Source organism: Lacerta agilis, chromosome 8 (assembly GCF_009819535.1).
Source record: "Lacerta agilis isolate rLacAgi1 chromosome 8, rLacAgi1.pri, whole genome shotgun sequence".
NCBI lineage: Eukaryota > Metazoa > Chordata > Lepidosauria > Squamata > Lacertidae > Lacerta > Lacerta agilis.
In genome coordinates this window covers 51,234,961-51,247,333 of record NC_046319.1, presented here as the reverse complement: position 1 = coordinate 51,247,333, position 12,373 = coordinate 51,234,961, and the positions used below count along the sequence as shown (strand labels likewise).

Below are 12,373 nucleotides of genomic sequence, written 5' to 3'. Positions count from 1 at the left end.
AAGGGAAGTCCCCAGAGTTGCAAAATGTCTAGATTGCCCCATGCTGCAGGGATGACCTGACACCTTGGCTTTCTCAGTCATGCCTGCAGTTTCTGGATGCAGATGAGGTGACAGTAACATAAAAATGCTGGTTCTGGCTGAGTCATACACAAGGGAGAATGCTCTTCCATTGGGCACATCTTAGCTGTTTGCCATTAACTGGTCTTGGTCTTGGAAGATAAATCATTTGTTCAAAGGCTGCTTTTCCTTGGCAAATGGTTAGCCCTTTTTATGTGGGAGGGAGCAGTTCACATCCATGGGAGTGTTTGAAAGATGTTCTCCACTTCAGGAGCCAGTCCTGAAATGAGATGGGAAGGGGGCAGAATCCCTTGAGGTTAGCTTTGCAATTCTGCCAATGACAGAAGCCAGGAAACCAACATCCTGAACTACTCTGCCATTGTTTTTAAACTCTTCCCCCTTCTTCACTTTCCTCCTCCAGCTTCAAACACTAATCCAGGAGGCAGACCCTGGTGCTGATTACCGCATTGACAGAGCATTGAATGAAGCCTGCGAATCAGTGATACAAACAGCCTGCAAGCACATCCGTGCTGGAGACCCCATGTAGGTGATGGAGATCCCCTGCTTTTGCTACAGTTTACTGCCGTTTTAGCTTGGGCTGAAAGAAGCCTGTTAAACCTGGGGGAAGAGATGGACTCAGATTGTCTCTTACATAAAGAGAGATGTTGACTTGGGGTGAAAGGGTTTCTTGTGGGTATACAGGCAGACTTTTATTATGCAATAGCTTCTCGCCATCCTTACAAATGCAAGCTGTGGGAAACTACAGGCCAAATGTAGACCACTATGGAGAAGGACATGTGCTTTAAAGCATGCAGTTACTCAGCTCCCCCTTTCTACAAATACCTCCTTCCTCTCCCACCAGTGAGAGGCTCATTGTTGCAATGTCTGGTACGAAGGCTCCTGAAGATTGCATATAACGATATGACATAACTTTCTTTCCCATAGGATTCTCTCTTGCCTTATGGAGCATTTGTATACAGAGAAGATGGTGGAAGATTGTGAGCACAGACTCCTGGAGCTCCAGTACTTCATCTCACGGGACTGGAAGTGAGTGCTGGGCATGGGGACTCTCAAAGGCCCTGCAGTTCTGTTGTAGGACTTTCTAGCAGCAGCAGTTGGGTCAAAAAGGTCTTGTACTGCGGGGCCATGGGTGGCTTTAATTCTCTAGTCACTAGCTAGAGGTTCAGAAAGAGTTCTTTTCATTCATAACCTGGAGAACTTGATGTTTATACACAACCGTTACTTCCCAAATTTCTGTCAATGCCTGCTACAGGAGGGAGACAAATTGAAGTAGAGGTTCTGGCCTGGGCATTACCTTCAAGAGCTGCCTCATATTGAATGTGCACCACAGGATGATGCCCCCTCACCCCAAATTTCAGCCTCCACCTAACTATGGAGGGTGTCTCAGTGTAATAATTGTGTCAAAAGTAAAGTTTCCTTTACTTCTTTATTAGTAATAGTGTTGTATGAACTGTCAACTCATTAAGAAAAAAATGTGCTGATGTACAACACTATCAAGTTATAATTATGTTTGAAAATCATGTGATTATAAAAACATGAAATACAGAATAAATGGCTTAATGCTAACTGACATTCTCTAAACACACTTAAGGCCTTTCTAATTGTAGTAGGAACAGTGTTCCAAAGTACTGATGCCACTATGCTTTTTTAAAAGCTTTAGTTTGCATAGAAACCAAATGAAAGTATGATAACTGTTGGATTATCAGGAGGGCTTTTCCAGCTGTTCACAGTTAACTGGCTGGTATATAAAACATAGGGCCTATTGCTCATGAGGACATATGTCTTTATAGTGTAGGGTTTAAATCAGGCTTCCTCAACCTCGGCCCTCCAGATGTTTTTGGCCTACAACTCGCATGATCCCTAGCTAGCAGGACCAGTGGTCAGGGATGATGGGAATTGTAGTCTCAAAACATCTGGGGGGCTGAGGGTGAGGAAGCCTGGTTTAAATTGTTTTTGCTCCTTAAGAGCAAAATTCTTATGTATGTTCACATTCTTATGTGTACCAATGCACTTTAACATTTGCATCAAACTTTATAGTCCCAAGTGGTTTACAGAAAATCTTCATAATCATATTAAAATCTCAAACTGCAAAACTGTTAAACAGTTGGAATTGGTTGCAGTCAAAAAACACAGATATTTTATTGGTGAGACTTTATTACTCAGGTGACTTGCAACTTGTGTGCATTTAACTTGTGCAGTTGATGGCTGACCAGTTGAAATTGTGCAAATTAAATGCATCGACATCTGAGAACTTAAACGCTCTTTTTGCACATTGTTTTCCCAGCACAAAAAGAGCTTTTAAACTCTCAGACTTGCTTACTGGGCTCTGGGAGGATCTTGAATGATCTCAGACAGTCCCATGAGATCTTGTGGGAAACTCTTTGCCTTGCCTGGGGGTGGGGGTATTTTAAGATCCATTCAGCACAACAGCTCCAGAAGGTAAGGATAGTCATGTGGGAGAGATTTGGCTATACGCCTTATACGCCTTTTTGAGTATATGCACTGTCTCTGGAACATAACCCCTTTGCAAGTTGCGAGTGACCTGTAAGGCTAAATGGAAATTGCACCTATTAAGGTTATCATTTCTGACTTGCTACATTCTAGAGGTGAAATGTTGTGTTGAAGTGAAATGCTTAATCTTAGGTGGGTGAAGAAAGGGCATCTTAGAACCTCATGGTGGCTTCACTGATTCTTCTACTTTGACAGACTGGATCTTGTGCTCTACCGCAAGTGCCAGGGAGATGCATCCCGACTTTGCCATACACGCGGCTGGAATGAGACGAGTGAGATGATTCCTCCTGGGGCCATCTTCTCCTGCCTGTACAGACATGCCTATCGTACAGAGGAACAGGGGAGGAGGGTAGGCACCAGTCAGTTGCTTTAGCGGTCCTCCTTTATTGGAAAATGAATGTGATTTGGGGGCATGTGCTAGTTTATCTGTTGCTTCAAATGTAAGCTTTGAATATCTCCAAGGCAGCAGAGAAACTGAGCAGGTGATACTGGGGAAAAGCATGGAGGCAAGCCAACTATAGTCCACTCTACAGGTCACCTGGATGCTTTGTGACAACTAAGTAGGTATAACAAATGGAGACCCCTGTGCTTCCCTTTTAATCCTCCAAGATTGGGGGTTTAATGTTTGAGCCTCTGGAGACTCAAACAGGAGTGCAGGAATTCCCCTAAAAGCCTTTTGGAAGAAGCCTGAGGAAATATTTTTGTAGCTAAGGTATGTGGTCTTGCCTCTGCTGTTTGTAGCTGAGGTCAGTGCTGAATATAGTGGGAAATCTCTTTATGTGAAGGGTGGGGAAACCAAATAGGTGGCTTGTTGCATGAATGGCTGGTGTAGTTGTGCCCACCAAAGAGATAATCAGTATCCTGTAGGTGGTAATTAGAGTGATTGTTGGTGATGAGCTGAGTTGCATAATCAGGAATTCATGTGAGTGCAGTTTTTGCTGGGTTGAGTCATTTCAGACTCGGGGGCTGCGGGAAGAAAAAGGGGGTCCATGTGTGAATGCTTCCCCCATGTAAACTTTCTCCATAGGCAGAACTAGCATGCTGGGGAGAAGTGGGGACTTCTCAAACATGAGCTCCCACCCACAGCCTGAAATAGTGAAACCTTGCAAAAGGTGCACTGCATGACTTCCTGGCCTTGTGTTCCAGTTTATAAGCTTAAGCTGGGGAGGAGAGGACAGTCTGTTGCCTCTTATTCTGTAGCCTAAATGATACCCACATACCTTTTCCCCTTCCCACCTTCTGAAGGAAGAAGGTGACTGGTTGCTGCTATGTGCCTGCTCAGGAAAGAACTGTTGAACAGACTTGGCAGCTGCTTAGTTGTTCCACTAGTCATTCTCCCTGTAGGGGAGAAAAATGGAGTAGTGCCTTGCTCCTTTTTTCTGCCTTCTTTTTCTGCCAACATGAATTATGGTGGGTCTCCACTTGCTATGTCTAATTAGTTTTTAGGTTTCAGTAGTAAAATCTGTGCAGGATGCCATGCACAGCTGCCTGTCCCTGGCACCGTTTTCAGAGTAACAAGAATTTTAAATTCACAAAGAGTCCTTACCATGCTCTAGCAGATCCTTCTGACTTTTGCTAGCCTGGAGATTTGAGGTTATCCCTACCAATCTAGCACTAGGCTTGTTTGTCTGTATTTTATTGGCTTCTTCTCTTAAACAGCAAGCCAGCCCCTCCACACACATGATGCCACAGTATCTCATTCACTTTTTGACAACTTGTTTAGACTTGTCCTTCAATTAAACACCTTCTGTTTGGATGTGGGGAATTGTCCATCTAAGCTGCAGGGAAGGTTAAAAAAAAATGAGTGGGGGGGGGGGACCTGCGTGGGAGGCCTGCTCTGGGCCTGTGTGGGAGGTGACCAAGAATAGCATAAAGAGAACTTTACTTTTACTAATGCTGGAAAGAGAGCACCTTCCTTCCCAGATCTGAGCAGTTGGGGTTGTTCATCTGGAACAAATTTGTACACTTGTTCTTGGCAGCTATCCCGGGAATGCAGGGCAGAAGTACAACGAATTCTACACCAGCGTGCCTTGGATGTAAAACTGGATCCAGCTCTGCAGGACAAGTGCATGATAGATCTGGGGAAATGGTGCAGTGAGAAAACAGAGACTGGACAGGTATCTCAAAAATTTAAACCAATAATCTCATGTTGAAATTGTTGTATAAGTTAGAAAGCAAAACTCATTCACTTTAAATGTCCTGGTTCTGCTTTTTCTCCATAAACATTTCTGAATTTTACAAAATTTTAATGTTCAAAAGTTTCTGTATTATTGTGTTTTGTGCTTCAATTTAGCTTAATTAATGAAGGGAAGGCACTAAACCCATGTGTGCATCAGGAGGAAGCAAAGCATTGTTTGTCCCAATTTATCCAACCTAGAGCAAGAGTGGTGACTTGCTGATCCCAGTGTCTCAAAACACTACTTTTAATGTCCATAGCAGAAGTGTGGTGTTGGTTGGGGTGAAACGAAAGACATCCCAAAGACATAGCAAGGAGCATTTGGGTGGCTTTCAAGGGATTAATGAGATGAACCCATTTGTTCTGTGTTAAGATTCTTTGTGTCCCCTTTAGGAACTTGAATGTCTCCAGGACCATCTGGATGACTTGGCGGCTGAATGCAGAGACATTGTTGGAAATCTTACAGAGCTGGAGTCTGAAGTAAGTAAGCTTTGTCTGGAAGGGAAATCTCCAGTATTGTAGTTGTTAGACTTGCACCATGTGAATGGCTTGCTGATCTGTGGCTTGCCCTCCCAAGTACCTTCAAAAGGATGCCATTTTCATATATGTGAGTCACCTAAGAAAGAAGGTAAAGTATCAGATCTTAATTGGTTGTCCAGATAAAGTAACTCAAGCCTGATATCAATAGAAAGAAGGAGTAGTCATGTAAAGGAAATAAAAAATTCCTTCCACTAGCACCTTAGAGACCAACTAAGTTAGTTCTTGGTATGAGCTTTCGTGTGCATGCACACTTCTTCACATGTGCATGCACACTTCTTCAGATTTTGTGTGCATGCACACGAAAGCTCATACCAAGAACTAACTTAGTTGGTCTCTAAGGTGCTACTGGAAGGAATTTTTTATTTTATTTTGTTTTGACTATGGCAGACCAACACGGCTACCTACCTATAACTGTCATGTAAAGGAGTGTGCCTCCCTCCCTCTTTCCTTCCTCCCTTTCCCTTTCCCCTTTCCCTTTCCCCTTTCCCTTTCCCTTTCCCTTTCCCTTTCCTTTCCTTTCCTTTCCTTTCCTTTCCTTTCCTTTCCTTTCGCTGTGTGTGTGTAAAAGTTATGCCTTTCTATGGCAGGTATCATTTCCTTAAAACTGCTGTGTTTTGATCAACTCTAGTTTGCCTTTATTTGGGGCAGCAAGCTTTAAGGCATCCTTCCCCACCCTGGGCCCCTCCAGATGCTTTGGGCTTCACCTCTCATCAACCCCAGCCAGCACAGCTGGAAAAGCTGCTTTAAACAATATTTTTTGCAGCCTGTTCCTGCTCCCAGTGACTTCTTACAGTAGCTGTTCTTGTCAACAGAAGGCTTCTTAGCTTGCCTCTAGGGATGCTCACATCCCAGGAGACTTTCCCACTCTGATGTACAAACATAACATGAGCAACAGTGTGAACTGTCAGGAAAACTGTGTGTGGCCTTGGACTTAATGCTTTCTCTCTCCCTCTTATAGGATATTCAGATAGAAGCCTTGATGATGAGAGCATGTGAGCCAATTATCCAGACCTTCTGCCATGTAAGTAACTCTTACTCATACTTGTCCTAATTTGGATAAGGATTGAGTGTAGAGTTCCTGCACATTAGTATCAGTTGAGGTGATGAAGAGCCTAGCCATGTGCATGCCTTGTAGTTCCCCCTTCATGTTAAGCATACCTTGCTGGAATGTCCATAATTCTCAAGGGCACAACCAGCCTTCTTGCATCCCCAGTTCCCTGCTCAGAACTTAGCCTTAATTACAGTGCTGGTTTGGATACATAAAGTCATAGCAAGCAGGTGCAAGACTGTGCATGTGTGCTGTGATTCCATGGGTGCACAGAATGGGACAGTGGTAATTCAGTTTTCTTGCCTTTTTCTTCTTCGGTTTTCTAAAAAGCAAATATCTGGTTTCACTTGAAACTCTTTAGCTGGTGCCTGCTGAAATATCTGAATATAAAGGGTGGGTGAATAGGATTTCCAGTAGTCAAGCGCAGGACTTTTCATTGTTAGTTTATTGATGCTCATCGTGGACAAAACCAGAATAAATCATACAGCAGGCATGGCCAAACTTGGCCATGCATGCTGTTTAGGGACTACAACTCTCATCATGCCTAGCTAACAGGACCAGTGGTCAGGGATGATGGGAATTGTAGTCCCAAAACAGCTGGAGGGCCAGGTTTGGCCATGCCTGTTATACAGAATAGGAGCAAGTATGTAGAATTCAGCTATTGTTGCGTAGTCTTTGTATATCTCTGGCATACCAGCCCTAGTTAAATTGCAAAAGGTGTTTATGGCATTTAATAGATTGTGTTGCATTTTTGGGTCCAGGGGGGGGGCATGTGCAGCCATAAAGCAACGAGAGCTCCGGAGCTAACTGGCCCCAACTAGTCATTTTAACGATCAGGTTTCAAATGTAAGCCAGAGAGGTGCAATTACCTTCTCCAGCTTTAAATCATGGGTCCCGTTGCTTCCTCAACTGAGGCACAGAGACTTCCAGGAAGGGAGTTAGTTCCCGACAGGTTGTCATTAGTCTGTCTGTCTGTGCTGTCCCCCATCCCTCCCAATATCCCATTCAGGAAGTGGCAGACAACCAGATTGACTCAGGAGACCTCATGGAGTGCCTCATTCAGAACAAACACCAGAAGGAGATGAATGAAAAGTGTGCAATTGGAGTCACGCACTTCCAGCTGGTGAGTGTGGCTGGTCCTCCAGCATCCCCTAGTTTGACTGAGCCTGGGAGCCAGACAGCCATTATCCCCTTTCGCCCTGGAAAGCCAAAGGCATTTTCCTGTCTGCTGAAATTTGAATTGTTATGGCATAGTCCCCTTTTCGGTGCTGCCTTGGTTTATTTGCCACAAATGAGCTTCCGGATGTTGACTACTTTGTGCCTTTAACCACGTTCCTTCCAAATCTGCAATTCTTATTTTACATGGCTTGCAGTTGCAGGCAGGCAGTGCATGTGGTTGGACCCATAGTGATTTGGATGGGCATTGCATTCAACCTTAGCCTCGCTAGAAGGGATAACTTGAACTGAAGCTCAAAGGTGGCAAGGCAAGAAGCAGGGCAGAGAGATGCCATTGACTGAGGCTGCAGTAGCAGATATTCTGTGAAAGGCTTCCTGACTGTGCCTGACCTTGAAAGGGGCCTGTTTGCTTTTCTTTCTTTAGGTTCAGATGAAAGATTTCAGATTCTCCTACAAATTTAAAATGGCCTGCAAAGAGGATGTCCTGAAGCTGTGCCCCAACATCAAGAAAAAGTATGTGTGTGTGTCAGAAATTTGGCCTCATGGCTTTTGAATGCTAGAGAAACCTTTGTCTCTTAATCAGAAAGTGGGTGATACCCAAGAGTTTTACACCAAGATAGCCTGGATTTATAACACTTCTGTCCTCTTTAGGGTGGATGTGGTGATCTGCCTGAGCACCATTGTACGCAACGACACGCTGAGAGATGCAAAGGAGCACCAGGTCTCCATGAAGTGCCGCAAGCAGCTACGTGTTGAGGAGCTGGAAATGGTAAAAGTTGCCCTCTTGTTACTCTGAGGCTTCGCAAAGTCTTCTGTGGAGGGTTGCATCAGCTTGCCCTACCCTGAAAATATTTGGCTGCCCCTCACTGCTGGTTTCCTTCTCTCTAATTACCATTTCTTATATTCTAAATCGGGCTTATAGCAGGCTTCTTTGCAAATGTTGGCTTTTCCTGGCACCTTGCCACAAGAAGGCAGTTTTTGCTGAGCCAAAGCCAGCCCCAGCTGTTGGGATTTAAGGGTCTTGTTCACCCAGCTCCCTTGGAACAGTAGAATTGCAAGCACCTTCCTGGTGTGTGTGTGTGTTTTAAGGGATTTTTTCCCCCAGAGCTGTCCTGGGCAGCCAAACTGAAGACTGCATTGCACAAGTGTGTTACATTTTGATTCACAGCTTTGGCCTCAAATAGCTGAAAGGCTGGCTCTTCCCTATCGACCTTCTAGGGCAGCTTTTCTCAACCCTGGATCTTCAGATGGTCTTGAACTACAATTCTCATCATCCCTGACCACTGGCCATGCTGGCTAGGAGTGATGGGAGTTGTAGTCCAACAAAATCTAGGAACCAAAGGTTGAGAAAAGCTGTTCTAGGGTGTTAAGACCTGTAGAGGGTAGTTCCGCCACCATCAGAAGTTGAGGGAATGGCAACCTGGGAGAGGGTTTTCTCTGTGACAGCCCCTAGATTGTGGAAGTCACTCCCTACAGAGGTATCTCTAGCATCTTCATTGTATAGCTGAAGACATTGTAACAGCTTTATAAATTTATGAGCTTTCGTGTGCATGTACACTTCTTCAGATACACACGTGTATCTGAAGAAGTGTGCATGCACACGAAAGCTCATACCAAAAACAAACTCAGTTGGTCTCTAAGGTGCTACTGGAAAGAATTTTCTATTTTGTTTCGACTATGGCAGACCAACACAGCTATCCACCTGTAATTATAAATTTATATTATTGTTGTAATCCACTGCGCAGCATGAGGGTGAAGAAGAATGAGTAAAGAGATCCTATTAAATAAATATATAACCTCAAGAGTGCTGATGGTTGCCTGCAGAAAGCTTCCTAGTTAGAAGATAAACACTTGGTTCTCTCATGGGCTTTTTACTTTTTTTAATTGGATTTTGGATGTTCAAGCTTCCCACCTCCCTTTTGAATCTGAATCTTTTTTCAATGTGATTCATCTTGCAGACTGAGGATATCCGCCTGGAACCAGACCTTCATGAGGCCTGCAAATCGGACATCAGGGACTACTGCCAGAATGTCCCCTATGGCAATGCTCAGGTGATCTGCCTTTTCAGTGCTCTCTCTCTCTCTCTCTCTCTCTCTCTCTCTCTCTCTCTCTCTCTCTCTCTGCTTCTGCCTAGCAAGAGAGGCTTTGACCGGAATACATTCTGCATCAAAGCCCATTTCAGTCTGCTTTGATTTACAGACCTTTTGCTTGTACTGTGACTCACAGCAAAGTCCACTGGATGGGCTGATCGACTTCCTAAGCACCACTGGCAAGTGTTTCTCCAGCACAACAGCACTTCTCCATGGGCTCATTTTTCCTCTAGCTCTTCCTTAGTCAGTGGCTACAAAATATCCTACCCTTCCAAAGGAGCCTGGTTTACATTGAAACTACCAAGTTGACTGTTGAAGGAGCTTTTACTCCCTGAGTTGAACTTTCAGCCACTAAATCTTTTTTTTTTCTAGTCTAAGTGAACACAGTGGCTTCAATCTTATGAGTTGGCTTTTAATATAATTTCTTTTGGTACTTCTAAATTTACCATCCTCCTTAGAATACTTCACCCAAAATGTGCTGTGGGCGAGACCTCCTCAGTGCCATTATAGCTTCTGTTTTAGATGAGGTGCTGCTTAAAATAATGCAGGGTTTTTGGCTATTTTGTTCCACAGCCTTTGCTTTGTTATTTTAAAGCCATTGAGTCATTTACTGACTCCCAGATTAGCAATGCTGCCATCTAGTGTCCCTTTACCCTTGATGTTCTATTTATTTAACTGCAGATTATTGAGTGTCTTAAGGAAAACAAGAAGCAACTGAGCACTCGCTGCCATCAGAAAGTTTTCAAACTCCAGGAGACGGAGATGATGGATCCAGAACTAGATTATACTCTCATGCGTGTTTGCAAGCAAATGATCAAGGTAAGGGTGGCTGGTTGATGAGGGGAGGCTTAGAATCGGGCCATATCATGTTGCTTTCAGTGTAACATTTTCCTTCCATGCAAGAGTACATGTAGCTGACATTGCCTTGAAATAGGAATCCACATGGATTTTTGTAGGAGGATTTTTGGACATTTAAACTGGGTTTCTGTCTGCTGCCGCTCATGAAGACTTCTCAGTTTTGTTGATTTCTATATTTATTTGTCTGCAAAGGCAAAACCTTGCATTGGGAATTGATCCATCTTGTACACACACCCAGAGGCCATTTCTGCATGGCATGGGATGATTTGTTAATATTCACAATATTCTATGGTGCAAACCAAATCTGACCATTTTTAGTATACAAGCTTGACTCTTCATTCTGGAAAGATTCAAATGGTTCTAATCTTAAAACATCTCCTGCCCTCAAGTATATATTTTTAAATATCTAGCTATGAATATCCAGTTGATATTCAACCATATTCTAATCTTCTACCAGATATTCAAGCATATCTGGTGAAAGATCAGAGAAGTAAAACTGAAATGGCAAAGTGTCAAACCCTGGTTGAGGGGCAAGCTTTTTCTCTCTCCTCTGCTGTAACTTCTGTAGAACTTCAGGCTTTCTCAGAACTTTAGGTAGGTGCATGCCCTAAAGGCCTGATACTAAGGGAGATACAGCAAAAAGGCTCTTGGAAGTACAGCGGCTCTTTGATTTATCTTCAAACTACTCAGACCAGCAAGAGGATCATGTGGAATTATAGCTGAGCAAAGCCCCACTTTTCCCATCTTCCTGTCCTGTTCTTGGTTCAGTGTGTTTCTAAACTTTCTCTGCAAAAGTACATTGATTCAGAGGTGCCGTTCCCACCACCTCACCTGACATTAATGGGCACGGGTATTAACACAACACCTTTTAAGAATTCGTTCCATGCCGAGTAACCTCTGGGTTGGCCTGGAAGTGCAGTGATGCCTGACTTGTGCCTGTTCAGCACTTTGCATTCAGGCAACAAGAGTCCTGGCTTAAGATGGGAAGTGCTGTTGCTCTCCCCTTGCTGACTTGTTGGTGCTTTCTCTCCCTCTGTCAGAGATTCTGCCCAGAAGCAGATGCAAAGAACATGTTGCAGTGTTTGAAACAGAACAAGAACAGTGAAATGATGGATCCCAAATGCAAACAAATGATTACCAAGCGCCAGATTACACAGAACACAGGTAATGGTGGGGGTTTTCTTGGAATTGGGTCTGGGGTCTGCACTTAAGGGCTGTAATCTTTATTACCTGAAATGTCTGATATATCCCATCTGGACTACTGTAATGTGCTCTACATGGAGCTGCCTTTAAAATGTGCTCAGAAATTTCAGCTGGCCCAAAGAGCTGCAGCCAGACTGTTGACCGGGGCTAGATATAGGGAGTGAATGATTTCCTTTTAAAAACATTTCTGATGGCTACTGGTCTGTTTCCAGGATCAATTCAAATTGCTGGTTATGACCTTATAAAACCCTATACGGCTTAGATCCTGGCTATCTGAAAGACCATATTCCCTCATACGAACCTATCTAGGCACTGAGATCTTCGGGGGAGGCCCTTCACTCAGTCACACCATCCTCACAGCAAGTTTGCTGGGCACGCAACATAGGACCTTCTTGGTAACTGCTCCCAGACATTGGAACTCTCTTCCTAGAGACATTAGACTGGCTCCTTCCTGGTTGCCATTCTGCTGGCAGGTGAATACTTTTGTATTCCAACAGGCTTTTAGGAACTGACTTTTTTAAAGATAAGAGCTGGTGCTATGATATTTTATAGTTGTTATTTATACAGGTAACTCGTATCTTATGCTTATTTTACTTACACGATTGTAGTTTTGTGGGCGGGTGGTAAATAAATAAATGGAGAGCAGAGGAAACCCACTCTTAATTTATTTATTTCCTCCCCACACCTGTGCAT

At 43.8% G+C, this 12,373-nt stretch overlaps 1 protein-coding gene across 3 annotated transcripts in view; it reads left to right on the top strand.

The window, feature by feature from the left end:
* GLG1 (golgi glycoprotein 1) overlaps nt 1-12,373 on the top strand; it is a 64,431-nt gene that overhangs the window by 40,567 nt on the left and 11,491 nt on the right. For all 3 annotated transcript variants that reach the window (XM_033157416.1, XM_033157415.1, XM_033157417.1), the window contains exons 9-20: nt 479-600; nt 1,003-1,104; nt 2,785-2,938; nt 4,569-4,706; nt 5,159-5,245; nt 6,264-6,326; nt 7,363-7,476; nt 7,954-8,042; nt 8,181-8,298; nt 9,488-9,580; nt 10,301-10,438; nt 11,518-11,641. In XM_033157416.1, coding sequence (XP_033013307.1) covers nt 479-600; nt 1,003-1,104; nt 2,785-2,938; nt 4,569-4,706; nt 5,159-5,245; nt 6,264-6,326; nt 7,363-7,476; nt 7,954-8,042; nt 8,181-8,298; nt 9,488-9,580; nt 10,301-10,438; nt 11,518-11,641 — 1,342 coding nt within the window. The remainder of the gene's footprint in view (nt 1-478; nt 601-1,002; nt 1,105-2,784; nt 2,939-4,568; nt 4,707-5,158; nt 5,246-6,263; nt 6,327-7,362; nt 7,477-7,953; nt 8,043-8,180; nt 8,299-9,487; nt 9,581-10,300; nt 10,439-11,517; nt 11,642-12,373) is intronic.